Raw genomic sequence first — 27,475 nt, forward strand, 5'->3', positions numbered from 1 at the left:
GTAATAATCTGTAACAGCACATGTCGAGTTCGAGCCGATGCATCGCGATCGATCGGTCGATCGAGCATGTGTTCCGAACGATCCACCTAGTCGTGATCGAGAGAAAGTCGATCGTGGAATCGAGAGTACATTAATCATTTCGATCTTAACTTTTAATTACTACTGACGTTTTTTTTACCTTTACTCGTGGAATATTTTGATCATCGAGATAATTGCAGTATCATTAAAGTAGATTTCATTAATTTCAAATTCAAAATTTTGCAAGCATAAAGGACATAAGAATTTGCAAAAATGATATAAAGGACGATAATCGAAATAAAAAGGTCCATTGCACGTTCGAACGAATAACGATACCGGTACAAAGATCGCGAAAGAATTCGCAAGCAGAATCGAGCCAAACTTGTCCAAGACGAAAAAGGAATTACGAGGGTTGGAACGCCGCGTAAGGGCGCGTGCACGCTGAAACACGTGTACGGGTAACGATGTGTGCCGTGTGTGTATCCCACTTACCATTTATATTGGTGTCCGAGTGGTGTGAATAGATAACGACCGTTTACCGGGACGAGACGGTCTCGTGGTTTTTTTTTTTACTCCGCTCTCGAGCTGGTTACGCCTATCGGCCTATCTGCGAATATGTAACACGACTGTTACAAGACTGCGCCCGCTCGAGACCCGCTGACAGATCGTCTAGACGGGTTCGCTTTTTTCTGCGGATCGTGAAGCCGCTCCCATTGTGAGATTTTCTACCACACTTTGCACTTTATTCTAATTTATTTTATTTTATACCTTCGTCCGCCCCTATTTCAACATCTTATCTTAAATATCTTAATAATATTCGATACTTAGCATCGATGACAGAAAACGTCGAGAAGTATCAATCGAAAGGTATCCATGAGAATTTCGAATAATTTCGGGTGGTTCAGAGGGTTGATAGAAGTTGACGAGTGAGCGAGGAAGGAAGGAAGGAGGTCGCCACGGTGGTTGCCGGCCAATTTCTGAATGCAAATAACGCCGGTGTCGAAAGGGAGCTCGCGGATGAAAAGGGAGAGGCAGTATGCAAATAGAAAGCTGTTACGGCCGCCTTCTTCGCCCTCTTTCGACCTACACCCCTCGGATACACTCGCCTACCCCTTTCTTTTTCACCGAGTGTACACGCGAGACGTGTGAATTCCATGTGAAATGCAACCAGATAGATGGAAACCGAGGGAGAAAGAAACGAGAGCTGAAGAACCGTGGGGGGTGGTGGAGGTGGCACCGTGACGGGCGAAAGGGGGTGGTGAGGAGAAGGTTCTAGACGCGAGAATTCATTTCGCTCGCCTCAGCCCGCGACATTCTTCCTCTTGTGGGCTATTCTTCCAAACGAGACCCGTCTTGGCGACACCCTTTTACCTTTCACCCTGAAAACGTCGTCTTTTCGCCCTTTCCTCGCGAATTAATTGATATCCTCCTTCTCGTCAACCGCGATTCTAGCCTTGCCGTCTTTTTCTGTTCTGTCAGATTGTTGCTAGAATTTTTTTCTTTGCTATTTAGAATCTTCGAGGCTGGTTTTGTTGAGCAGATACTTGAATACGAATATAAATTGTACTCGAAAGTGGTTTATATTGAAATTTTAAAACACTGAAACGATAGAAACTTTTCAGTGAATTTTCAAAGTTCTTTTTCAAAGAGAATTCATTTTTAAATTCATCTTCTTTTGAAATATTTTTCAATGATTTTTTTATTACAAAATTAAGGGTTCAGCCTTTGTGTCGAATTACGTAATTCACGCAACGATCGAAAATTGTATGGGCACACGCGCGTGGTCATGTGAAAAACGGTTAACCATATTCATGGGAAACGGTGGAACTGGTGTATTTAATTTACAAGCAACACGATTGCAATTTAATTCGTTATTTGACCCGCAGTGCCGACCGATAAATTAACTTTCGACCGATACAAAAGTGTAACGAAAGCTAAACTTGTATCCCCTGCATTAATTGCCGCATACAACGAGGAATAAATAGATCTCTACGTAGCTCAATTAATTGGAATTCATAGCCGCCAATTACAGTTCCACCACGAGCATCGTTCGCAATTTAACTTAAGAATTTCATTAGGATCTAATGGCACACTGCCTTTGAAAATTTCCCACACTGTTGAACATTGGATGTAAATTCAACTTTCTATTTGTTTTTGGATCATTTTTATAACGCCATCAAAATTTCGCTCTACTTCCAGCGTGTATCCTAATCAAATTAAAAAAAAAATTATTTTCTCTCGATTGTTTCTTGACTCATCGAATTCCTAAGACGTTCTAAACTATCTCGAATAATTAACTCTGTACACATAGAAGATGGAAAGCTGGTTTCTGGGTAAAAGGAAAAAGAACATTTCGATCGATGGATCGCGTTACCTCGTGGTCGTCGTAGCGAACTGGATCTGATCAATTACCCATTGCATGCGGGCAATTAATCTCGCGCTTTATCTAGAGGACTTTAATAGGTACCCCGCTATTCGCCAGCTGCCACTGCAGCCTGCACGGGATGTGGCCGGCATACTTTTAACCGGCCCGGTATTAATTCGAAGGGTACTGGATCATTCAGGTTCAGAGTTTGTACTAATTTACGCCCGGCTTCGTTACCCAGAGCCTCGTTAGCTGCGTCTTTAGTTGCGATGAATTAAAACTTTTAAAGAAAAAATGTGAAGACACTACTCCCTCAATCTAATTATCTCTTTTCTCTAACTAGATCAATAATATCCTTGTTCTAAATACTACACTCGACGTATTGAAAAAAATGAATACGAAGGAGCGAAGCTAACGACCCCGTTGATAGTTGTGTTCCATCGATCGTGGTAATCTTGAATGGTTGATAGCTACCGCTGGTATAAACGAGTTAACGCTGTTTGCGATTCAATTAAAGGAAGGAAAGAGAGCGATGGCAATCGTAGATTTGCGCTTTTCGTCGGCCGTGACGGGAGAAATTTTTACGCGAAGACATAATTGCACGGTAGCCGGGTTAGTACGATTGTCGGAGGTTGGGATGGGTGCTCGTGTCCTCTGGCGTGTATCGTCAGCTCGCGTCTAAGCCGGAATGATCGTCCGTGCTTTCGTGTTCCGACGGTTTTATCGTCGATCTTAATAACACGGAACGTTGAAAATAATGCCGGGTTGGTCGAGCGCCGATTCAACGGACCGAGTATTACGATACTAATCGCGGGATTACGCTACTTCGTGCCGTCGAATGGATTTTAAATCGATCGGTACCACCCGACGAAACGAATTAATTCACTCCTATCTGGATACGCTTCGAGTTTACACGATTATTTGTTTATAGAGGGGCTTGAGTAACCGGATCGTACGGAGTGATAATTAAGGAAAGCCGAATCGTGAAATTGATTTTAATATATCCCGTCAATATGTTTCTCGAACACCCGGTATATATTGATCGCGTCATTATAATTCAAGAGAGGCCCGTGCATTTTTCACACCTTCGATGAAGAACTACTACCTGGAAGAATCGATAAACTCGACGTTTGTTTCCGAGGCTAACCCACTTGGACCTGAAATCTGAACACGCGAAATTTCCCTGAAATTACAGGTTAAATAATGCATGAGAATTCTTCGCACTTTATCCCCTTCGCTGTTCCAGATATCAAATTAAAATTCACCAGGGTAGTAATTCTTGAAGGCTTAATTTCCAACTTTCAATTGTTTATTAATATAGGCTCTCTAGATGATCTTCAAAATTTCAGTAAAAATTTCATAATAATTCTTCTCGTAAAACATGAATGAATTTCTCCAATTTCAAATTCAAGCGCTGATCACATGATCAATCAGAAAAGTTAATGACCTAATTATTCATTTCCAAAGTAAACGAAGGATCCAGATAATAAAAGCACACCCGTTACATTGATCTCGGAGTTTCTCACACCTCGAGTAGCCCCGAGGACTAATAAGAAATCGTATAAGGCCGAGGGAGGGAAAGAGAAAGATGAGGATGCTAGAGCTTCACCTTTTCACACCAACGTTGGTCCACGTATGGGTGAACGATGCTCGGACGGGTATAATGGTGGCCGTGGCGTGTGTAAACCATAAGAGATAATGTAACAGTGGAAGTTCGGCTGGCGCCACTCGTTATTTATACAGTGTGGCCCGTCCGGTCAAGGGAAGGAAGAAGAAGGTATATATACAGGGAGAGTCGGGGCCCCCGTGTCTCGAAAGGGGGATGTTGATGCCGGTAGACGCCCACTAAATTATTATTTGTTCTTGGCGAGTCATAAACGGCCGAAATTATGCCGGGGCTGGCTGACCGCGGGAATTTCGAGCTGTGGTGACCTTGAAGAGAGCACAGGAAACCACGGCTTCTAGTCGAAGACCAGCCAACTCCCTCGGTGGACGTTGAACGAGAGAAATTCACGGGAACTGGTGAACCTTTCGTTTCGTTTCGTTTCGCTTCGTTTCGTGTGGCGCCGATTTCTTTCTTTTTTTTCCATGATTTCGCGTGAATCTTTACGTTGATTGAGGGCAATTTCAAGGTACGGTATACCTGAAGAATCTCGAACGTTTACTTTCAGGAAAATTAAATTTCCTTTACCCCCTCGACAACCCAGACAACCCACGAAGGGTTAAGTGGGCAATAATAAAATTCTCGGAAAAAATAAATAAACTTAGACGACAAAACCTGGTGAACATTCGTTTCGAAGAAGAAGACGCGGTATGAATGGTCAGTCACCGTTCAGTTCCTGATTTCTGTCCAGCCGTTTAGGAGGTCTCTTTACGACCTGTCTGGCTCAATGAATATGCAATTAGCTGCGTTCCGTCGATCATTGTTAGGGACCAATCATTCCAGACCGGACAGTGCGTGGCTCGGCTTCGAGTGTTATTTTGTAGAGGAACGGAAGATTCTTTTTTCTTTTTTTTCTTCTCTCTCTTCGTGGCGTCGCGGCTGCTGCTAGTCTCTCTGTATAAATGAGACGCGGGTAATTATTGTCCTCAGGCGTGAAAGGTGGACCTCAGGGATCCCCTTTCAACCGCTCAAGTGGATACGGTGCTCTGTTCATTGTGGATGTGACGCATACAGAGCGGGACGTGAATCATTTTTCAGCGGGCTACGTGTCGAGGGAAATTTATTTCGCTAACCGGTTGTATTTCTGCCTGTGATTCCACCTTTTCTCTCGAAACGTTAACGAAATGTTAATTTCAACGGCACCGACCGCTAAGTGTATTAGTATTCCGTCTACCTGGGCAACGATGATGTCCGGCAATCGCGTCTACCTTTTGGAATATCAATTTACCGACTTTGGTAGCTGTTAATAGGACCCGTCAGATGGACTATGATGTCTTTAATTGATGTTTATCGCTAGAACAACTGTTCTCTTTCGACACTTGGGACATTTTAAAAGGTAAAGGAAACGCTTCCACGAAGAGCGACCGTTTGAAAAACAAAAACGATTCGTCTCGGACCATGGACGAGACTGTGACGGAAAAGCGAAATTAAATCGTCCGGACGACGATCCATCGACGTCTCCGCCCTCGAGGCACCCTGGCCGATACCTGGCGTAGAACGTAAACTGTGACGATCACCGTTGCCGGACGGATACAAGTTTGACCCTCTCTCGAATCCGGTTAAAAAAGTTCCTCACCGCGGGGGTCCCGGGCTGCTCGGCGGCCCCGGGATAAAAGGGAGCCCTCGAAAAGCCCGGCCAGCGACTATCGGTTTCCCTATCGGGGCTGGTCATCTCGGTTCGACCGCCTCCACGGGGCCCTACGAGAGAAACGCGTATATAAACTCGCCTTAACTGCTTTACGACGATCGTTTGTACCGATTTGTTCGACAAGACTCCCTTTCTCTCCTCGCCTCTCTGCTCTTGCAGCACATCTTCAACCAACCAGGGATCCCTCTCTCCATCGTCGATCCCTTTTTCCGCGGTGCTGCTGCTTCTCGCGATGCGACTCGTTGACCTGTCGTCTCCGCAAGCTTCATCCCTCGTTTTTCTCGACGGTGTACATCTTCCTGTTATTTGGAATGTTATTTTTTAAAATTCTGTGGAATTGGATTTGAGGCTAGGGACTTTGAATTGGCGGGAAAATTATCGCAGCGATGAATAGCTAGCTCTGACAAACAGTTTCTTTCTTTCTTTCTTTTTTTTTTTTCGAAACAAAGAGCGTATTTAGAAGAGGGTTGGTCCGTTTGAAAAGCGTTGGCTCGCGGCAAAATCACGGATTTCGCCGGTTTTGTTTCCGGTGATTCCGTTCTTGGCTCGGCGAGATCACGCGTTCGCACTTCACTCTATTCGTGCGGGGGTTGCTCGCGTGCGAGCTTCACCCCGCCGCGACAATGCCCGTCGCTTTTTCCCTAACACAACGGACGCTTCGCGTGGAAACGAGCCGCGCGTCGTCCCATTATTTGCCCTCTCGCCGCGAATGTGTTTCTATCGCGTTAAGCCGGCGACGAGGAGGATGACGGTGACGGGGTGCGATCCGGAAGGGACTCTTTCACGCGTCGCGGGGCAGCCTTTCGTCTTACCGTGAGCGGAGACGAGAGAGGTAATTACGACTCGCGACGGCTTCGACGCTTTCAACGGCGTGAAAACTCGCGAGTAATCTCTCTGTCTAGAGTTGGCTAGAAGTGAGCAATGATTTCGAAACGACGAGAAAAGGGTGAACATTTACTTTTCTTTCACGATAGACAAAAATTCTAATAATGTTTAATGCACACTTATTTCTTAGTTGAAACATAATTTAAAAATTATAAATTAAAATAAGACACTAGAAATCAGTGATTTCGACTAGTTTGATAGTTTGGTAATTTTTAAAAACATCAAAGCTACTCTTAAGATCACTTAGCACCTTACAAATTTATCGATATGAAAAAATGATCTTATCTTAATCAACTGTCCTTTGAATAATGAATCAAAAATTTGAATTTCCTCTCACGGCATCCGAGTCCTCAACGCTCGTCGCAATTTACCGTAAGCCGGCATTGCGTTTTTTAATCTCGCCATAAAACGCAGCAGGGCTTTCAATTTTATCATCGCGGAGCCTCGCGGGTCGACGGCAAATCATCGGTAGGCGAAGCTTAGCGATAAAATAAATTAACCGGAAAGCTACCGAGTTGCGGCCGATCCGCCTTTCGGCGAACGTCGCGAGCGTAATGACGCCCCGTAAATAACGATTCAACGTTCGATTTATCGGCCGAGACGAACGCGGGAACGCGTTTTAAAGTCTCGGCGCGCGAGTATAAAACGCGGGACGAATCGTACCTCGACGCGATACGCGCTCTCCGCTTCGTAATTATTGTACGGCGTTCCTCGGCAACACGCCCAGAGGATCCAGCTGTAAAGTTGAAACTAGGAATGAGCTAATCGTACAACTATTTTGCTAAATTATTTTCCGCTTAGAAATGGTTAATAAAAAGGTGACGGAACAGCGGTAAGATAAAAGTTTATACGAATATTCAAGGTAAACTTTTATTCGAGATATTAATTTTTCCAAAGGAAATCTTCAACTGAGATACCATCTTTTTTATTTCTATAATAAAAAGATTTTTACGTAAGGTTACATGGTTGAGGAATAAAGGCAGGAACTTCTAGCCCGGCTTCTCCTCCTCGACAGGATTCGTAACAGGACGATAATTCACGTTGCGAATCGAGGAACACGGCAAATTTCACGAGGATCGCGAAGAATGATCTAACGATCCGAAGATCCTCGTAAATCCGCCGCGGATTTGATCGAATCGCGATTCGCGCGATGACGCGAACACCTGTGCCCTTTTCTTCTCCCTTCCTATTTGCCGTTATTATTCATCCACGGCACCGTGAAGAGGATAATCCTCTGTGTATCGTGTGTACACGATTTGATTTAAATACCTCGATTAAACGCGGCTCGTGTAACTTTTCGTTTGACCAGCCGACTCACTCTTCTTCCCGTGAGAATATTTCCCTTCTGATTTGTTATGATTGTCTTTTAATGGTAATGGATGAAAATTTATCGTTTAGATATCGCGAATTCTGTTAATTTACAAAAATAGTACACCAGAATTTTCATGGTTTAGAGTCCCAGAAAATTAATTGGGCAAACTTTTTCGTACCTCCTGCGATGAGAAAGATTAAGCTGTTCGACCATTCTTTATATTTTGATAAGTTTGAAGTGCGTGATGAAAGAACATGGCGATTCATTTTATAAAATAACACGTTATGGATCTCGAATTATGATAGGGAACATGTTCCAGATGTTTAGATATAACCTCCCCAATGATATAGATTCTGATCGGTCGTTGTTATTCCGTGACACGGAAACAAAAGGAACACCCTAATCTCACGACGCTTGTTAATGTGTCAGAAGAAAAATACCTTGTTAGCGATTAATATTTCTGAAATAAATATAAAAGAGACTCGAAAGAAAAAAGACTTAACCGATGCATGCACCTGTCTTATAGATCGATCTCGGCTATAAATCGATTTCTAACGATATGGAAAGAATTCGAAAATCATTTTTTCGAGTATCGAGTAGAGTCGACAATCTCGGTCACCGATCTGGCGTAAAGTTAAAGGAGTAAGGGAGAAGGACGCTCGGCGTCTAGGCACGCAAGCCACGCAGTCGGCGTCGATCTACAGGTGTTCCACGGTTTCGAATACGTCGTCGCCTTCCACCATCGATCCTCCTTGCTGCGAGTCATCCGTCGTTTCTTCGATTCCCTCGTTAACGAGCCGGGAGGAGGCCGCGGGCGAGCACGAAATACCGAAAGAAATCGGCCCGAGGCGGTCGCCAGATCGGCCTCGCCCGATAGAGCCGTAACGCCGAAAATTAGCGCCGTCCGAGAAACAAATATGGCCAGGGTGGGGTGAGACGGGCCGGTTCAGGTGAGGGCAGACGCGGCTATCGAATAAAAAAAAAAAGGAGGAACGAGGCATCCGGGGGATGGGGAAGAAGGACGAACAGAGCGGATTGGAAAGAAGAAGGACGAAGACGAACACGGAGACAAAGGGAAAGGGAGAAGAATTTAGGGACGTGGCTGCTCACCGCGCTTCTATCCTGCCCTCTTCCTCGTCCTCCTCGTACTCCTCCTCGTCGTTCTCTCGCACATCACCGCGGGCTCCTGAGGTTTCCTGGAAGCGAGAGCTCGCTTCCACCTGCCACACACTGCGGAAACCCGGAGACCACTCGATCTACCGGGTGTTCTCCAAGTAGCGGTCAATAATGGCTTCTGTTCGTTCAGATCGAGTAAATTGAAATTTGATAAAAGGGACACTTGACAAAAATTTTTTAAATTCATAAAAATGTATTTCTATATTTCTAAAATCAAAGAAATAGAAAAAGGAAAAAGGCGCCCCTTTCCAGGGTCCAATTTATAGAATTACCCTCGGAACGAGTGATTTTAACACCCCCCTGTGAAAAAGAAAAAGGAGACACTCCTGATAAAGATCTCGACGTCCACAGAATTCACTGTCGAAGACAATCAGCAGAAAAAAAAGGAAAAGAAAAATGAGTCGTGATGTCGGTGAAGAAAAAGGGTACTTTTATAAAATCATAAGAACACGTATCTTGGTGCGACAAGAAGAAGCGTCGCATTGCTCGGGGCCAAAAATTTCTTTTTCCCGTAATCTGTACGAGGGGCCATTAAACCGGGGGACGAGAGCCGCTGGTGAAAAGGAATGTCACGGGGTTACGCCCTTTCTCATCGACCAAAACGGCCCCTGTTTGTGTCGCTCGTTAAATGTCCGAGGTATCGATGTCCCGTTTTAAACGAGTAGCACGGCCGAGAGGCGCTTATCGGGCCGCTTTTGAAAGTTACAGTTTTCGGGGTACCATCGGTCAAGAAAAGGGCTTTATCAGACGATTTACAGCTTTCAGCAGCCTCGTACGGGCAAGATAATTTGTTTATTGCCGCGTTACACGGTCGGCCAGAGTTGTGTGACGCACCGTAGGGGAAATGGGTGACGACGGCCGGCGTCGCGTCGACGAGCATCCCCGAAACGGCCCGGACGGTTTATCGGTCAGATACAACCCGTTACGACACGACAGCGTGGGAGGACAGCTTCCTGTAACGACGTGTTAATTTCTGAACGACTACCGTTCGATTAATGGCCACTCGGGGACATTCGGTTTCTAAAAGATAAAGACCGAACTTCTCTATCTTGATTTTAGAATTTAGATGAGTACTTAAAAGATTAGCTTCTAATACTTCTAATATTAATATTTCTTCTCGCAAAATTCCAAGTTGTAGCTCTAAACTTTTGCCCTTCGATTCGAGTAGGCTGTCAGTATCGCAGGATCCTCTCGCGGGGTATTTTGGCTCGCATCGCAGGATAATCCGGCTTAGTATCTTTTAACGTGCTCGACGTGAATGAGGATCGATCTTCCCTTCGTCAAAAAATTCAGGACAGTAGGCAGATGCTACCAGAAATCCCTGAGCAGCCTTTAAAATCAGCCGCGATGCATGTTGGACCGATTTTTTCATCCCCTATTTCGGTACTAACGGTTAAAAGTAATCTTTCTCTGAATTTTTCCTTGAAAATCAAAAGTGGATACCTAAAAATATCAATTTCTAATATATCTGTTCGATTATCCTCGAAAAGAAAGCGTTGATTTTCTTCCCACACTCGATCCTCCGGTTAGCTACTCTAATTGATTGTCAGGTCAGGTTGGGAACAATGGATGGAACGGTGGATATCCACGACCCCGTGCGCTCCTTCATGTCCAAGAGACATCCATGAGGAGACTTCTGTTTATCGGCAAACTCGATTCACCCAGCACACGGTGTGTATTGTTCACAGGGTAACCTCGAAAGGTGCTTTCTCAGACACTACTCGTTTATGGCGGCTAATTACCGTAATTGGTCCCGCCGTTATAACGGCGACATTTAAGGATACTCGAGCCGTTAGCATACAAAAGTACAATAATTTGAGGGAAAGGAAGGAGGGGAGGGCACCACCGAGCGATTTCTCTTAAGGCAACCGCAGCCTTCCATTATATGGCGAGAACGTTTCTGGCGAACGCGGCTTACTCTTTTTGCGATCTTTTCGAGCTACCGATTCGAATCGTGATTCCGAACTGCCGGTTAAAACCTTGTATTTTTTTCTGCTTTACGTTTTATCGAAATTATTGAAATTTTCGAAGCGCTGTAAAAATAGTACTTCTACGGGGTCGAGGAGAATTTTGAGCAAACGAGGAATGAAAGACAAGATACTTTTAAGTGTACGAATATTAAAACTCTCGGTTCGTTAAAGTTGATAATAAACGAAGGTTTCATCGAATCCTTTGCACGGAAAATTGAGCGAACTTGAAAAAACTCTCGAGACGATTTTCAACCTTTGAACACGCGTTTCAAAGCACCGTCGAGATCCGATGGCACTTCTCGCTTTTAATGGGAATTTTTGAAAATGTACAACTTTCCCGTTTGCTCCGATCGTTAGGAAAATGAAGTCCATTAAGAGAGAAAATTTACCAAAATCTTCCATCGCAACGTTACTCGAATATCTCTTATCGCCGTTTCATTATTTCCATCCTTTCTCTTTCTTAAATTATTCTTTCCTCCGTCGCGATAATTAAAAGCCGTACAAAGTATATACTCGTTTATGCACGACCTTGGATTTAAATGATCCTCTTCGCTGAAAATTGGCAAGGTGGTCGGTAATGTCTCGCCGAAATCAATGTCAAAGTAATCGAACCAGTCCGACCGGGGGCGTTCATTTTCAATTTTATTAATCTTGTTATGTCTACCGGACGAATCACGAACTTCGTCCACGAATCGAAGTAAACAATGCTTATCGGGGCGAGTTTTTTTTTTTTTTACTCGAGTCCAACACGATAGTACCTAGTTTTTGCGACCTCGTTGCGACACACCGTCGTGTCTTTATCAAAGTGTCTTTTAAGTACCCTAGATACATTCTTTCCATTCGTTTTTGCGTGTCACTTGCCTGTATGGAAACTTCGCTGAAATCGTACAAATTTTCCAATCAATGACATTGATTAAACGTTAAATTATTTGACTTATCGTCGAATTTTTCGATACTCCCTGTCGCCTTGCCCCGATTATTTCAACTTCGATTCTTTACGCTGACTCGTGGCAAGAAATTTCAAAGGATCGCCAAGGGGAACGATTTCAATTCCACGTGGCCAAGGTAGTCGCGGTATTTTCACGAAGCCACGACATTCCTGTCGCTGTCTGTGTCTAAACAGAGTCAAGGAAAAAGTGTAAAACACGTGGAAGCGACAAAATGCCTGAGCTGGCATCTTCTGTCGTTGGCCCGGCATCGCAGAAGGCACCCTTTTCTTTTTCTCGCGTATTATCGTTCCACCGAGGTGCACCGAGTAACCGGGTTGCCGCGTGCTCGCGTCTCTCCAACAGGAACAGCTTTTTATCCAACGGGGAACGCGGCTTCCCGTTCTCTGACAGCCTCCGCGATTGACTCGTGCACGTTTCTATTCTGATCTTCCAGGATTCCACGGAGTGTCGTCGAGACTTTGTGAAACTGGAAGTGAAACTGAAGCCTTGATTCGAGATTTATTCCTAACGATGGATAAATCACGATTTTAGATCGATTTCTCTTCTGGATAATTAGTCTCGAAAAAATTAATCAAAGTCTTAAGATATTTTTAATTCACCCTGTTTATTTCTTTCATCTCATTTATGTAATTATTTCTCTATTATTATTTGCCTAATTAAAATGTGTACGTTGATCGGTGGTTCCAGGCAGATGTTCCCTCAAATGAAATTCCGAGTTTCCGGTTTGGACGCAAAGGCCAAGTACATCCTCTTATTGGACATCGTCGCCGCGGATGACTACAGATACAAGTTCCACAATAGGTAAGGGACACTTTTCATCTCATTAAAAATATAATTAATTACGTCTGGTTAGCATGCTACTTTTTGAAACAATTTTAATAGCCCTTCAATCTGTAGTTTTTGTAAGGTAATTATTGAACGCACCTGTTCGTTATAAATAATAATTGGCTCGCAAGTGCGACGTGTTTATTAACTAGTATTTCAAGTATTTCAAGTGCTGCTGGTATACACAGTTTATAGTTGGGCGCATAATTATGTTATGAAAAATTGAAAATATGAAGCTAGACACGCTTCGTTTATAAATTCAGCCGAATTCCTGTTCGCGCTTTGCATAAATATCGAGTAAAATTGTGATAAAAGTTTGCTCGCCGAGAAACGTGTTAAATAGTTGCTCGAATCGCTGGCACGAACCACCAAGCTGTTGCGTCGAAGCTTTCGTGACGACGACCGCGAACGCGGAAATTAATGCAATTACCTGATTACTCGATACTTTCGTACGTCGCCGCGAGCTGTTGGCACTTCCTGTACACCGAAGGACTTCTTTCGCCGATGAATACATCGTTCGTGTCGTGGCTTCGCGGTTACTAGATCAACCTACATTTCTTTCCTGTTAAAGAAATTTTCATTTTTCAATTTCAAACACAAGACGCGACTCGGCAGAGCGAAGATCGATAAATTTTTGAATTCTTCGTGATCTTAAAAGGAAAAGAGTAACATTCATCTTTCGCGTTGCAAGGTGTAATTTTCAAGATCCCGCTGTTCTCTTCGAATTTTTCTCATGCGATTTGCTCGTCAACGATTCACAAGCCTTCGAATCGACGGCGACCATAATTCAGCCGCGTGCATGCAACTTTCAGTCGGTGATTAACTAAAGTCGTTAACTTAACCCGGAAAATCTCAGCGGTTCTTCAGCAACATTCTCACGAGCCCGTTTAACGTTTTTCCGCGTTTCGCGAGGGTGCTAAACGGCGGATAATCGGTGGGGTCGAGAAAGCAGCCGGGAAATTGGTCGGTCGACTTTCCGGACAAAGGCGATGGAATTGGAGAAAACGTGTCAGAGATGGTGGACGGAGTCGCTGCGAATCCGCTCGCGGATTCCCACGTGAATGAATGAAGCGGGATCCAGTTGCCCGCGATTCAGCTTCTCTCCGCTTTTTGCCAACGCTAAATCGCTTCGCAAACTTGCGTTTCCTGCGTTTCAGACGATTGTGCCTGAATACCATTTAGTTTCGAATAGAAAACCAAAGAAGAATTAAGCCTTGCCATCTTTAAACGTAGAAGTCGTTGAACGGTGCTACGAGTTTCATTTAATAATTAGAAAAAGGCGATCTTTTTTTTCTCCAAAATTCATTGATCTGTAAATGAAGTGAAAACGCGAAGTTTCCGCGATAAAAGACACACGGTGTCACGGCGAATCGAAAGGTAGACCACAATGAACGATTACATCACGCCGACGACCGCAGCCACTTTGGAACTCGTCGAACGAGTTCTTCTTCCTTGCCTCATTTGACCCACCTGCGATGATCGAACTACGAATGGTTAGACACGCCTTCCTTAAAGGACAACAATCGCGGTAGTCGGTGCTTAGAGGCAACTTTGTATCCATTTCGATGAAAAATAATTTTGATAAATAATTCTTGAATCAGATGATTGCTTCTTTACGATAATTCGATTGTGGGGGATGTTTTTAACTCGTTGGTGTTTGTTATCGAACAGCAGGTGGATGGTAGCGGGGAAGGCGGACCCGGAAATGCCGAAGAGGATGTACATCCATCCCGATTCGCCTAGTAGCGGTGAGCAATGGATGCAGAAGGTCGTGAGCTTCCACAAGCTGAAACTCACTAACAACATCAGCGACAAGCACGGCTTTGTAAGTACTGTACGTAACGCCAACCAAACAATTACTTACTTACTAGCCTCTAAGTTGGAGCTCCGAGTCTCGCAATTAATCGCTAACTTTGCCCGGCTAACGACCTAACGATCGGCCGATTAAAAGCTCGTTAGACCTCTTGCGCGAGCCTCTCTTCGTTCGCCACGATGACGAGTTAGAATCGACGATCCGTAAGCACTTGGATCGTTTTCGCATTAATCTTTCAGGATCGCGTCGAAATAATTTCAACGATTTACTTACAATTAGTATTATAATTTGATTTATTTTATGCAAATTCTAAACTGCGCTTCTTTTTTCATTTTCTATTATTCTATCAAAGCACCATGGTCTGTGATCAGGAATTAAATAATTCAGGACTCTGATCAAAAGGGCCGGAAATTTTCACTGCGATCATTTTCATCTAACGATTTATTGATTTTAATTAATCAATCAGATCAGTGATATTTATAAATCATCGTCGAAGCAAGTCTAGAGGGTGGGAACATCAGAAGGACTAATTGTTAATCCTTGAATTTCGGCGTCAAGTACGGTTCCTCCCGCATATCGGTCCGTTTCGCCGCTCTATTAGCCGTTCGTCTCACGTTTTCTGTGAGAAGAAGAAGAAGAAGTAGGGCCTGCGGAAGCCAGCTTGGAGCAAAGAAGCCTGGTTCTTTCAGTGGCTCTCTCTCTCACCCTCCGCTCCATCTCTACCGTTCTCCTTTTTTGCGAATCCTTTTTGCGGCAGTCCGTGTCGGCGTCCTTTGAAGGATCCTGCATCGCTGGCTCGTGAAATCTAGTCCTCCTCCGAAGCAGCCGGGCCCCGAACGATGTCAATGGCTGGCACAGCCCGACCTTTGTTACCGGCAGCCTCTTTTTTTTCTTTCTTTCTTCATCTTTGGCCCTGGTCTCTTCATCCTCTCTCTCTCTCTCTCTGTGTTTCCCTTTCTTCGTGTTCTTGTTGCGGGCCGCGTGTGCGTCCCGCGGTACGCCACCGTCCCTTTTCATCGCTCGTTCGGCCTCCGGATGGGGTTGAAGGGACGAAAGGTGACGCGGCCACGACGTTAGCCACGGTTCACCTGCGTCTTCTGCCCCTGAAGAGAGCCAGCTTGTGCACGAGCCCAGAAAATACCCCTTCCGAAGATCCGTTGCTTCACTATGGATATCATCTTCGATTCAACCCTTTCCGGATTCATGGAACATTCGTTCGCGATAGAGGTTTTTAAGGGGACGCTATGGTCCCGAGGATCTGGAGCGAAAGAAAGGTCGACGAACGCTTTGATCCGCTTCGCTTGTAGACTGTTGTTCCTCTCCCTCTTTATTCTCGATAAAATGCTAAATAATATTCATAAAAATCGCGTCGATACCAAAAATAGTAGAAATATTTATAGTTTGAAAAAGTCTTCCATATCCTGGAGAAACGTTGTTACGAAAAGGATCAGGAAAAAGGAACGAAAAGATGTTCACGAAATCCGTGAGGAAGCCTCGTTTCGGAGGACAAAAGAGCTGCCCGAAACTGGGTCAAACTTCATCGCGTTTACCATGCTGAATTGACCAAATCCGGAATCCATTAGCCTCGAAACCACCCCCGAGATACTTTGTCTCGCGTCTAGATTCCCACGCGTACCATTCGGGCAAAGGTAAATTCGGCGAATGCCTGTGCTTTAAACGGGAGCAACAGGACCCACGGGTTCGACCGTTTTCCCGCTGTTTGCTGACCTCGTAGTCCTTTAGCCGGTGTTTGCTCGCGCGCCAGAGGGCTGCAGGCACTCGAAGCAGAAGCCATCTCGAAGGACTCGAGCTGGTCGAGTGTCTCATTTTTGTTTGCCGCCACGGGATTTTCCCGACAAAGGGCCAACCCCGACCCACGGATTAGAGATCTATCCGCTCTCCCTACTTCCACCGGATTCCGAGTGCTGTTTGCGCTAATTTTCCTGCTTTTCCATCGACCTGTCTACCTTCGAACCAAGGGGAAAATAGCCGAGACGAGATTTTTCCCTCGATTTTGACCCACGGTTGCTTGTTTTCTTTCGGTCCTTCGACTACTCGACTCCGGAATTTCAATTTCTTTCTACTTGGCTACTAAATGGAAGAGTTACTTCGGTAGAATAGGGACCAGAGGTTAAATGAAGTTACTTAGGAATTCTTAACGATGAAAGTACTTTCCAAAATTTTAACAGGTTGATTCAATCGGACAAGTAGAAACGAAGAGATCCATCGGCGCCGCAACAGAGGCGTTTTTCCCTCAATTTAGTCGTTCTTCGCGCCACTTGACCCGACTTCATCAAGAATACTTGATCTCCGCGTTTAATCCGCGGGCGAACAGGCATTCGTCCTTTCAGCCGGATCGGCTGGCCCGTTGCATAAAGAAGATCCAGCGTCTCCTCGTTTCGAGTGGTTCGACAAAAGCGCAGCCTTTGACAGCCACTCGACGCCTGGCGTCGATATCTCTTCCTCGCCTCGGCCATCGTATCGGCTCTAACCGTTTCCTGTTCGATTTCTTGGGCATTTTAAGATGATTATCGGTCGTCAGCTCGTGATTGGTAATCAATTAACTGGTCCAGTGGGTATTCTTGCAGTGGGACATCCATGAATACCTGAAATACTGGAATAGCGACCTTCTTCATGGTTGGATGCAACTTCCTTAGTAATTTTTTTTTAATTAACTTTGAAAGTGTCGCAGAAACTGATCTACTTTTATATCTTGTACGTTTTTAATTCCTCGAACATCGATGTCGACGAAGTATCCATTCTTCCGACAGATCATGGAAATAGAAATGGGGGAAAATAATAGAGGTGTCTCGGAAAAGTCAATTTTTTCAACTCGCTACCTGGACACCGGCGGGATAGCGTCGAACGAGATTCTTTTTCCAATATCCGGAAAATTAAAACGGGAAACAATCAACGTGGACGAAACGAATGGAATCGAAACTGGATCAATCGTGCCTGGCAGCTTTAATTATCCGGCGTGTCCGGCACGCGCGCGCGTGTATACGCGGCAAATTGCACGATGCCGTTTTCCTCTTCGTGATTTGCTTGCCGTGTAACTGCACACACAACTGTAGTTACATTGTTGTACGCGTCGATCGGTCGACACGTCGCTTAGTATTCCATTAACGGACCCTTTTGCCCCGCTGCACCGTTTCCACTTTAATTTTTCCGTTTTCCCGCGGAAATCGCTTCGAACCGGACTTCCCTGTGGAGGGTTGGAAAATTCATAGGGTTTTAACAGAAATACTTTGATATCGTGTAAACATTTATTAAAATACATATCTTTGATCCTTTGTTTCAACACGATAATGCAACAGGGTAGTTCTTCAACAATCTCTATTTGCACCCCTAACAAAATTTTCTTCCCTCCAATGGAAAATACGATAAAAAATGTAACCACACTGTTCCATAGTTTTTATTATACTACAACACGAATCTACAGTAACGCAAACCCAAACAACAATAAAAAAGCCGATTAAAGGGGGTGAAACAACTATTTTATTTATCTAACAAAACTGAGTCGATGAATTTTTTTTTTTTTCAACAACGGGTTCAGTCACCCACTATTTTATTTTTTCGGCACTCGTCCCACGCGTTGCGTGCACGCACCCACATGCACGCACACACGTGCTCATTATGGAATCGCGTGCTGCGCGTCGAGGCGTCGTGCGTGTGAGCTTCGACCACGCTCGGGGGCCATTTTGCTGTTCACGTTCGAAGGAACGAACACCGATCCGATTCGTGTTCCGCGCACGAACGTGTCGTGTTCTCGCGAGCGTGTTGCACGCGCCATTGCTGTACACCCTCGCGGCGGTCGGGGAAATTCGGCAAATGGAGGACTCCTATATGAACCTTTCTATCCGTGCCGATTGTTCGATAGTAGTGGTGTACAGAATTTATTCAAAGTATATTTTAACTCTTTCGAATTTTTCTATAATTTTCATTTTTCTTTGTCAGAATTTGAAATTTATCGAACGAAAAAGTTGGATAGAAAAATATTTTAAGCAACAGCTGTTGAGAAATTTCTAAAAATATCGTTGCTCCTGTTCAAAGTATACGTTCATCGAGGTTGTGTTAGTCTGCGAGGCAGAAAAGGGCTCGCCCTGTCGCGCAGACATTACTAAATCGTTTGCCATGACCACATTCGGCACGCACTCTTGCAAATTTCCCTCGGGGATGACTCTCTCGGTTAACGATCGCGCGCGAATTCTGCGACGGATTCTGGATAGAAGCGGAAGGGTTCGGGGTGAAAAGAGGGAGGATTTCACGAGGGCTCGTTCACACGTTCCTTTTTGCCTCGAGCGAACTCGCATGACCGTCGCTCTGCCGTCTGATTACGCCGGGATGAAAAATTTACTTTTAAAAGCTCACGATCTCGTAGCGTTTTACGCGAAGTCAGGACGGCTTTCCTGGAAACTATCAGCGCGCTTTTATCTCGGTGTAATTTTCAACAATTTCTAAGAAACTCCCCGCTATGGCTTCGACTAATTCTTTTGATGAAAGATAAACATCCCTTTCACGCTCGCTTTCATTCATTTTCCTCGCCACTCTGACATTCTTCGTGCAAACATCATTTTAATTACATTATCGTGGAGAGAACGTAGTAATACTCGTGTTACGCTCGTGTTACACGTTGAAGAAAAATCAACGGTTCTTCTTATTTTTAGTCTGCAACTATCAAGAGGTAGGTCGGTGTTTGTTCTTCAGTCTAGACGTAGTAGTACGTGCAATAAGGAACTCTGGCTCGCATAGTCGATTAACGATCGCGCATTTGGTATCAAGACATCATCGCGGCGTGGCAGTCGATTCGGTGAGTGGCGGGCAATTTGCGTTCGTCGAGCGAGAAACGGGCGTGGAATCCGGTCTGTGGTGGTTGCTGATCGTTATAATAAATGGGATAATGACATAACGGGCAGGCCACGAACCGTGAGGGGGTCAGATCCACGTAATTATTGCGTTTGCCTGGCGTCTCGCGGTTCCCTACGTGCTCGTTTCCTCGCGGTTCTTCTCCATCACCCCGAACCCGCCACTGTCTCGTTTGCCACCGAATAATAATCGACGATTCCACGAAACGTTTCTTTTTTCCTTTCGCAAACCTCAAAGCGTACGCTTAGGCCACAGTTTCCTTTGTCGATTGGAAGTATTTTTTGATTTGAAGGTATTTTCGGCTTCTTGGTCTTTCAACAGACAGTAAAATAATAAATTCCAAGAGGAATTTTGAAAGCATCATTGATCGGATGACAGGAAAATCGAGCGGGTGTAGGATAACCTATCGTCCTGTGAAAAATGACAGAAAACGTGGTCTGGTGTTTGTATAAAGGGGTTCTATCGGTGCGTGTAGGTAGATTGAACCGTGTTAATTCCACGATAAAATTGCTGTGTCGACTCGTTTCATTATCTGCTGTTTAGCGCCTACTCCTCCGGCTCTAACAGCCCTCGCCGTCCATCGCGGTGACTGATTACAATCTTTATAGCGGCGCGCGTTGCACGCGTTAGGGCAAACGCGGTGTCTCGCAATTATCCCCGCCGATACCGGCTAACCACGATTGCAATCGGTGTTTTCCACGCACCGCGGTTATTGCCAGCCTTCGTTAGCCTTTGTGAGCCGGCTGATGAAATTATCTCGGACGAGAGTTTTAGATTTTTTTTTTTAAAGCGTACTCAGTGGGTTATTCGTTGGAAAGGTACCACGACGAGGAGATTTAGCGTAGATACGGGTGTGCAGCTTTCAGAATCTTCGTCTGCGTTTCTATTTATATGTATATACCCGAGGGATTTGAGTCCGGAATTAACATGGTCGCTGATGAATTTTACTATTCCGTGAAGGACTACGAGATGGACGGTCAAGCGGGTAGTTCAGCTCGCTTATCTCCTTTTTAACGCCGTCTCCGCGTCGCCACGGCTGCACCACAGCCCTCCTCTCAAGCGTCGTTAATCAGCGCCCGCATATACAGCGTCGTTCCTTTTTCACCTCTTCCCCACCCTCTATGGCCTCGTCGATCGTGCGACTGCAGTTCATGAATAACCGTCTTTCGCCTTGTTCGGTTCTTATTGCCGGGCACGCAGGTGCCAGCAGGCATTAGCATTCGACACGTGCAATTCGCCTCGACGAGTATACTTTCCGGAATATCTGCCTCCGACGATGAGACGATTGCTCTCTTTCATCCCCTTTGAACTCGGAGTTTGAACTCTTTGGAATTCTTTAAAGTACCGTTAATGTCTTAGGGGGTGATCGATGCTTGATTCCACAAATTTTTGTGAAATAATTAAAAGAGATTTAATTGAGAAATGAAATTAAATCTGGGGAGCGTAAAACAACCCTTAAAAAGAAATTTTATTCTTCTTGTACTTCTTCGCAAGACCAACAGCGGTACCGTGTCCTGATAACGCCAGCTGACGTTCTAATTCACGATTTATAGCAGCTCGTGTCACCTGTCGCGTGGAACTTGACAAAGAGTGGCTGGTTCGATGATGATCGACCCGGACAACAGCTGTCGCGGTTTTGCGCGGCCTCTTCTTCGTGTTCCCGTTCCGTTTCGTTTCGACTGTATATCGAATGCCGAAGAATAGTAGCATCGGCGTATGACAGCTGTCAATCGAGTCAGACCGCGTGGTTCGCGTCCGAGAACCGCAGACGGTGGCCATTTGGAGCGTTCGATCGTTGTGCACGCGCCTTAAGCTCGCTATCAGGTCAGTCTGACGTTCCCACTGTAATTTCATGGCGTGCACGGTGGTCTGTCGATGGACTTTCGTGCCGTTAAGAACTTGACAGAGAGAGAGAACACGCTTTTATACATTTTTCTCGCCGGGAAGTGGTTTTTTAGGCTGTAACTTCAGGGAGAAAATGTTGAATTTCAGTCAGCTTGTGACTATTATTAATTTTGTACGTTGCATCAAAGTATCCTAATCGAATATTTTATAATTCCGCTTGAAAAGGGAAAGAAAACACGAAAAACAGGAAATTCTAACTATAAACGAAAATGTTCACCCCCATCCCCGAGTGGAAAACATTCGAAGCAGACGAGGCCATTATTTACAACGATCCCGTAGCAGCACAAACATCGTTTCCATCGCGAACGCGAGGAAATCCAGACACCCGAACCACCCTCTAGCTGCAAATCCATTAATAACCCTCGAAACCCACCCCCAGCGACACGGTGGTCGATGATAAAGTCCCGAAGAAGCCGTAGATTGATTCTATAGCAACCGACGAATCTCTTGCCGGATTTTCCTCAACACCGGGGCCGTTGCAACCTTCTCCCATCCCTTTCTCACGCAGGGTGAGGGTAGTAGGTCGATTTAATAGAATTCGAACAGCCGGTAAGGCGATCCCAGACGATCCGTCTTTCGGCCCAATCGAGAAGCTGCTCGCTGCCGCGTCGCGACATTCCTCTCCCCATCGTCGCTGCTCGACAAACAACCCCCTACCCCCAGCTCCGGCGTAGGGTGAGCCGAAACTGATGGATTCCTACGACCGGATCTTCCAGCGATCCGTAATGGCGAGTCAGGCTGAACGATACCGTCGCCTGTGTGCTTTTCTTCCCGACGCTTTTACATGTGTACAGGGTAAGGATCGCCGGGGTCAGGGGGGTGAGAATCGCCGGACGAATTGTACGATCCGGTGCGAGGGTTTGAGAAGTCGTTTCGTAGATGTATCGAGGGAGAACAGGATGGACCGGATTTTATTTTGCGGGATTTTCGTGGCGCGATGGAAACGCGTTTCTTCTGGGGTGCTTTCTTCCGACGGGAAGGCGAAGAAAATTCAACCACCTTTCGTTTCGTTCGGATTTGAAGAATTGCATCTCAGCAATTAGTTTGATAGATTAAAATTCTCGAAGAGACTCGCTGCTTATTTCGAAAGATTTTCTCTCGACGATCGTTTGAAAAGGACAAAAGGAAGAATCGAACGGCATCCACGAACCAGTTTCAACTGGCCGAAAACCGCCAAGAAGAATCTCTTCAAAGAAGATTCCCTTACAGCAACAAGAACAATCGCAATCCTCTATCGAACCCGATCAAAAATCCTCCAAACAACCCCTCCTTTCCGTCAGCTTCGAAACCACACGCTCTCCCTCTTGAAACACAGTAGAGAGAGAGAGGGGGAGAGAAAAAAAACATTAAAATGGCAAAGAAGAAACCAAGGAGAGGCAGCTCGAATTCGCGGCCAGGCGATTTGCAAAGCGCGTTAACAAAGAGCGTTGGAGAGGACGACAAAGCCGAAGACCGTGAACAGCCCCACCCTCTTTCGGCTCTTCCTCCCTCCATCCACCGAGACGTGCTCGCGTGCGAACGCGACACATACACGCGGAAAAAGGTGCATGCGCGTACAGTCTGCAATGCGAGAGCTCGAATGCAATATTTCTGCAAAAATTCATTTCTTTTCCCAACAAAATGATACGCTTTTATTAAACACCTTATCTATTAGAATTCTCTTAATCCTCGATTCATTAGGTATTAATTAGGGTTGCAACGGAAATTCGAATAAAAAATTTGCGTTCGAATATTCGCAATTTTCCAGCTGTGGTATCAACTTTTGCTGACGCCGTTGTTATGTTCGAGACTGTACATATGAGGATCGCGAACATATGCGTGTGGTAAGGCAAAGAAGGGCGTTTCTGGAGGCGGTCGTCCGTCTCCCACCACGTGGACACGGTCTGGCTAAGGGCCAAGGGTGGGGGGTAGGGTGAGCGAGACAGGAAATGTACAGTGTTGTATCCTGGGGAAGGGCAGAGTCCCTTCCATCGAGAAATTATCCCGAAGCACTTTTGCTCGCGCTGACTGGCCGTCCTTGCTCGCTATGATCCGGCCAGCGAACACTCGCGAAACGGGGGTGGCGTGCCACGGGGTTTGTTGGATTAATCTCACTCGGTAAATCCGCTGCTGTTTTCCCGGGTAATTCTCGTCGCGCCGAGTGTCGAAACTCGGGCGACCAGCAAGAAACGGCGCGATGATTGTTTTAGAGGGATGAAGTTGCTGATGAAATTGGTAACGCGGGGTGGATTTTGTTCTGCTGTGGTGATTCGAAGGTTTATTTCATTTTGGATAATTGATAGCTTGTACAAGGGGTTGTTTAATTGATTTCTTTACAAGTCCTTTCGAAGTGTTGTTATTTCTCATCCCCTTAGACCGAACAGTTGACTTTACTTCGTTTCAAAATAATTTCCATTGTTTGTAACGTGATCTCGCGCACGTTCGAGCCGAGAATTCGAAGCTCGAGCCCACCCTCGGGCGAAAGGGGGTTGAATTCAACGTATTTCGCGTCGATCGACGGTTTCCGTGACGATTGCACGCGTGGCACGCGCGCGCCTCCGGAAAAAATAAAAAGATGGCACGAAAGGAAAATAAAGGGTCACGGCACAAAGTGGTCCAAGCCGCGTGAAGAATTCTCGCTGGAAGAGACGAGGATTCCTGGAATTCTTTCGGAGCGCCCCATTGCGGCCTCGCGGGCTCACCTATGGCGCCACGAGGCTGGAATAGACGAGGGACCGACCCTGCTCGATTCCAACATCTCTCCTCTCCAATATATTCTACCGAAAATTTATTGTTCTCTCGTAGACGTATATTCGATGGCTTCCTGTCTCGCTTCTATTCCAACGGAATCTTTTCTTTCGCCCTTTGACGAGCGTAACGGGAAAAAACGAAGGCAGGTGTTAAATTTTATAACTCGTAGAATGTTTCATGGGATATGGAAAACTAGAATTCTTTTAATTTTATGTATATATATATATATATATCTTAGGGATGAAATTTTACGGGAAAATAAATGAAATGCAAAAGGAAAATATCCGTGAAGCGTTAAAAATCTTTCTCGAGAAGGTAAATTTTTTTGGCCTGACGGGTGTTGTGTTTTCTCCGGCAAAGTTCTCGCTCGACCATCATGGTGGCGCTATGTTGTCGGAGGGTAAATATTAATTAGCGTGCCTCTGTGTTCATTTCGTAGCGCTCTCGGCCCCGTTTGCACGGGGCTGCGTTCCTCGGAACGGCGTTAACCCGAATAAACACATTTTCGCCCGGCGCCAGTCACACCTTCCGGGATTTTGGCTCCGGCGAATAATTAAACGAGGCCCGAGCCCGCCACCGCTTCCGGTCGCCGAATTTCCGCGCATCGTCGACCTTTCGCCCTGTTATCGATCCCCTTCGGTGACCAATTTCTGTTCCGATATGCGCCATCCCTTTCTTATCAATTTTCCTCCATTAATGAAACTGTAAATTATTTCAAAAAATCATTATTCATTTACATATTAAAATTAAGCAAAGACGAAAAGAATCGGACGTAAGATTCGTTGACAAACGAGAGGGAAGTGTAACGCGGTCAAGGGGAGGGAAGAAAGAGGAGGGAAGAGCGGTGACGATGAAAAAGCAAAGGGGGTTGGTGAGCAGGAGGAGCAGTTTTCTGTCGCTCACCATCGAAGCGTGAGACGGACAAGTCCGCGGCTCTTCGTCCCCGTTTGTCCCGGCTAACCCGGCGCGACATCTCGAAAACCACGACACGTCCTTTGGGCCTTTCCTCGTCCTGCCACCATGTATCCTTCACCGCGTCGCGTTACGCAATCCCTTGATCGGCCGTCTAGGGAATTTCACAGTGGACAAGCTGGCCGACGATCTCTTTTTCTTCCTCGTGTAAACGAGCGATGCTCGTTGAGCTTTCAGTTTTACATTTTTCAAACGCGTGTAGCTTTAATTTTGCCACGCTGCAACGATTTTCAAATAATGTCCCGAGGACTGTAAATATTCTTTCGGGGTTGTAAGTTAGATCTCGTTCCGCGAACTTTGGCTAGCCAAAGGTAGACACGCAGGTTCAACGACACCGAACCGCGGAAAACGAGCTCGAAACGCGCGAGGAATAGGTTGAAAAAAAGCGGCGGTGGAAAGCAAATTACGTGTCGTGCGACCCCTCGAAGACGAAGTGTGTAAGAATGGTATCGTTTGTTCCACAAATGGAAGGAAAACCGTGTGGTGTCGAGTCACGCGACACTCTAACGTCTTATGTCTTCCGTTCCGTCGAAGCTGAGGATTGTAGCATAAAAGAAAATGAGCAAATAGAATATTCGATGACTTAATGAGCACTGATTGCGAGTACCTTTCTTTTCGCTTTGTAAATTTTATCAAATTCTTTCTTCCATTATTTTCTTGCCGTTTCTATGTCATAAATAGATCAGTATTGTTCTTGAATCCTAAAAACGATACAGACACATCTCGATAAATATTAATAATAGAGCGTTTGAATGGCGGTGAAAGCGCGACGCGTTGAGCAACGAAGCGAATGTCGATCGAATTTAAAATTCACGCAAACAGCCGAATTATGAGCCCTCTTCTTCCTGTTCAGAGGCTTTTTTGCCGGAGGTAGACCGAAGAAACGAAGACACAAAGGAGCCTCGGAAGATGCGCTCCCTATTTGTGTTTAACTTTGAAGCTCTTGTCGGAAGCGTTTCTTTTCTTCGCTTTTTTTTTCTCTCTCGCCGGGGTAACTTATGGGGGTTGTTGGGGGTTGAAGCGGTCACACGACAGACAGCTTCGTGTTCTGTCACGTTTTACTCGGCTCCCTGTTCGATTTCCTCGAACGGAATGGGAAATGAGGCTTATAAGGGGAGGTTTCGATGCTAAAATAAGAAATGTACACAGAATTATTTATCTAGATATAATTATAATTCTACAATCTTCCAATTTTATATCACAATAATTAAAAAGAATCGAGTTATCTTTTTAAACAATTTTCATCCCCATTTTGCATTCGACAATCGTGAAAATCGTTCGAATCGTCATTACTTAGTGTCTCTAAAATGAAAAAGAAAATACTCGAAAGAGACAGAAATATTCGCGTACTTTTAATCTTCGATTATCGTTACCCCTTCTCGCGATTCCGACAAAAAGGAAGGAAAAATTGCCTGGTGGATAACAAAGGCGTGACGGATCCCTTTGAAGCTTCAATCGAAAATCGTGCGGTTTTATCTCGGCGATTCGCGCGTCAGGGATACGCTTGCACCTTAGTGGTGCGCGAAGGGGTGGAGAGAAACAATGGAGGGTAGTTTCTTCGATCTTTGAAAAATAATGAACTCGGACATTTTGATTATTCTCATACTCAAAAATTCTTACAAGTATGATAGTCTAATTAAAAACAAATTTAACAACCAAATGACTATACTCGCATATTTTTGGGAAAAAAAAGAAAAAAACTGGAGAAATCTTTATCCAGGCGTTCTGTATCACCCTTCAGCAATTCCATAACTCTTTCGAAGGAAAAAGAACGATGGGAGAGAGAGCGAAATCATCGAAAGCTTGCAGCAAGAAACGAACAAGAGCGTTTCCATTCATATTTATCACTGGTGATGCAGAGTTCCGTTTCAACCTGGTCCTAGTAAATTGCCCGGTCTCGAATCGATCGTTTGGAGAACGAGGCGTCCATGGGGCCCGGAGCCACTAATTTTTCTTAACGAATCCCGTGGCATCGTATAATTTCCTCCGTGGGACGGGCCCGAAACTTGCTGAAGGTTGTCTCAACCGTGTCTCGCATAGTGGCCCAGCTTTCGTGTACCTGCGCGAAACAATCGAGAAAACCGTGGTCCATTCATAACCCCGGGAACGCCCGGGGCTAAATCGTGTGGCTTTCGTGGCGCCTGGAAGGATGCTCATCAATTTTATGGGAAATCGGCCGTCAATTTTCGGACCCTGACGTGGGTCTAAACCCGTGGCCCTACGTTGACGAAACTCCTTAACGTGGACCCTTTTGCATAAAGATAACCGTGGTCGTGTCGTTTAACCCGTAGGTATACCAGCTTTGACGAGACCTTGACAATTTTCAAGGATTTCGCAAAATGGACGTCTGCAGATTGAAGTTAGGTGACTCCAGACT

The 27,475-nt window shown here is 45.3% G+C and overlaps 1 protein-coding gene across 3 annotated transcripts in view; it reads left to right on the forward strand.

Annotated features, from left to right (window-relative positions):
• LOC114878089 (optomotor-blind protein) overlaps positions 1-27,475 on the forward strand; it is a 76,097-nt gene that overhangs the window by 18,965 nt on the left and 29,657 nt on the right. For 2 of the 3 annotated variants that reach the window (XM_046286751.1, XM_046286752.1), the window contains exons 3-4: positions 12,675-12,788; positions 14,484-14,646. In XM_046286751.1, coding sequence (XP_046142707.1) covers positions 12,675-12,788; positions 14,484-14,646 — 277 coding nt within the window. The remainder of the gene's footprint in view (positions 1-12,674; positions 12,789-14,483; positions 14,647-27,475) is intronic. The other variant, XM_046286753.1, reaches the window with a different exon arrangement.

This window comes from Osmia bicornis, chromosome 8 (genome assembly GCF_907164935.1).
Source record: "Osmia bicornis bicornis chromosome 8, iOsmBic2.1, whole genome shotgun sequence".
Classification (NCBI taxonomy): Eukaryota; Metazoa; Arthropoda; class Insecta; order Hymenoptera; family Megachilidae; genus Osmia; species Osmia bicornis.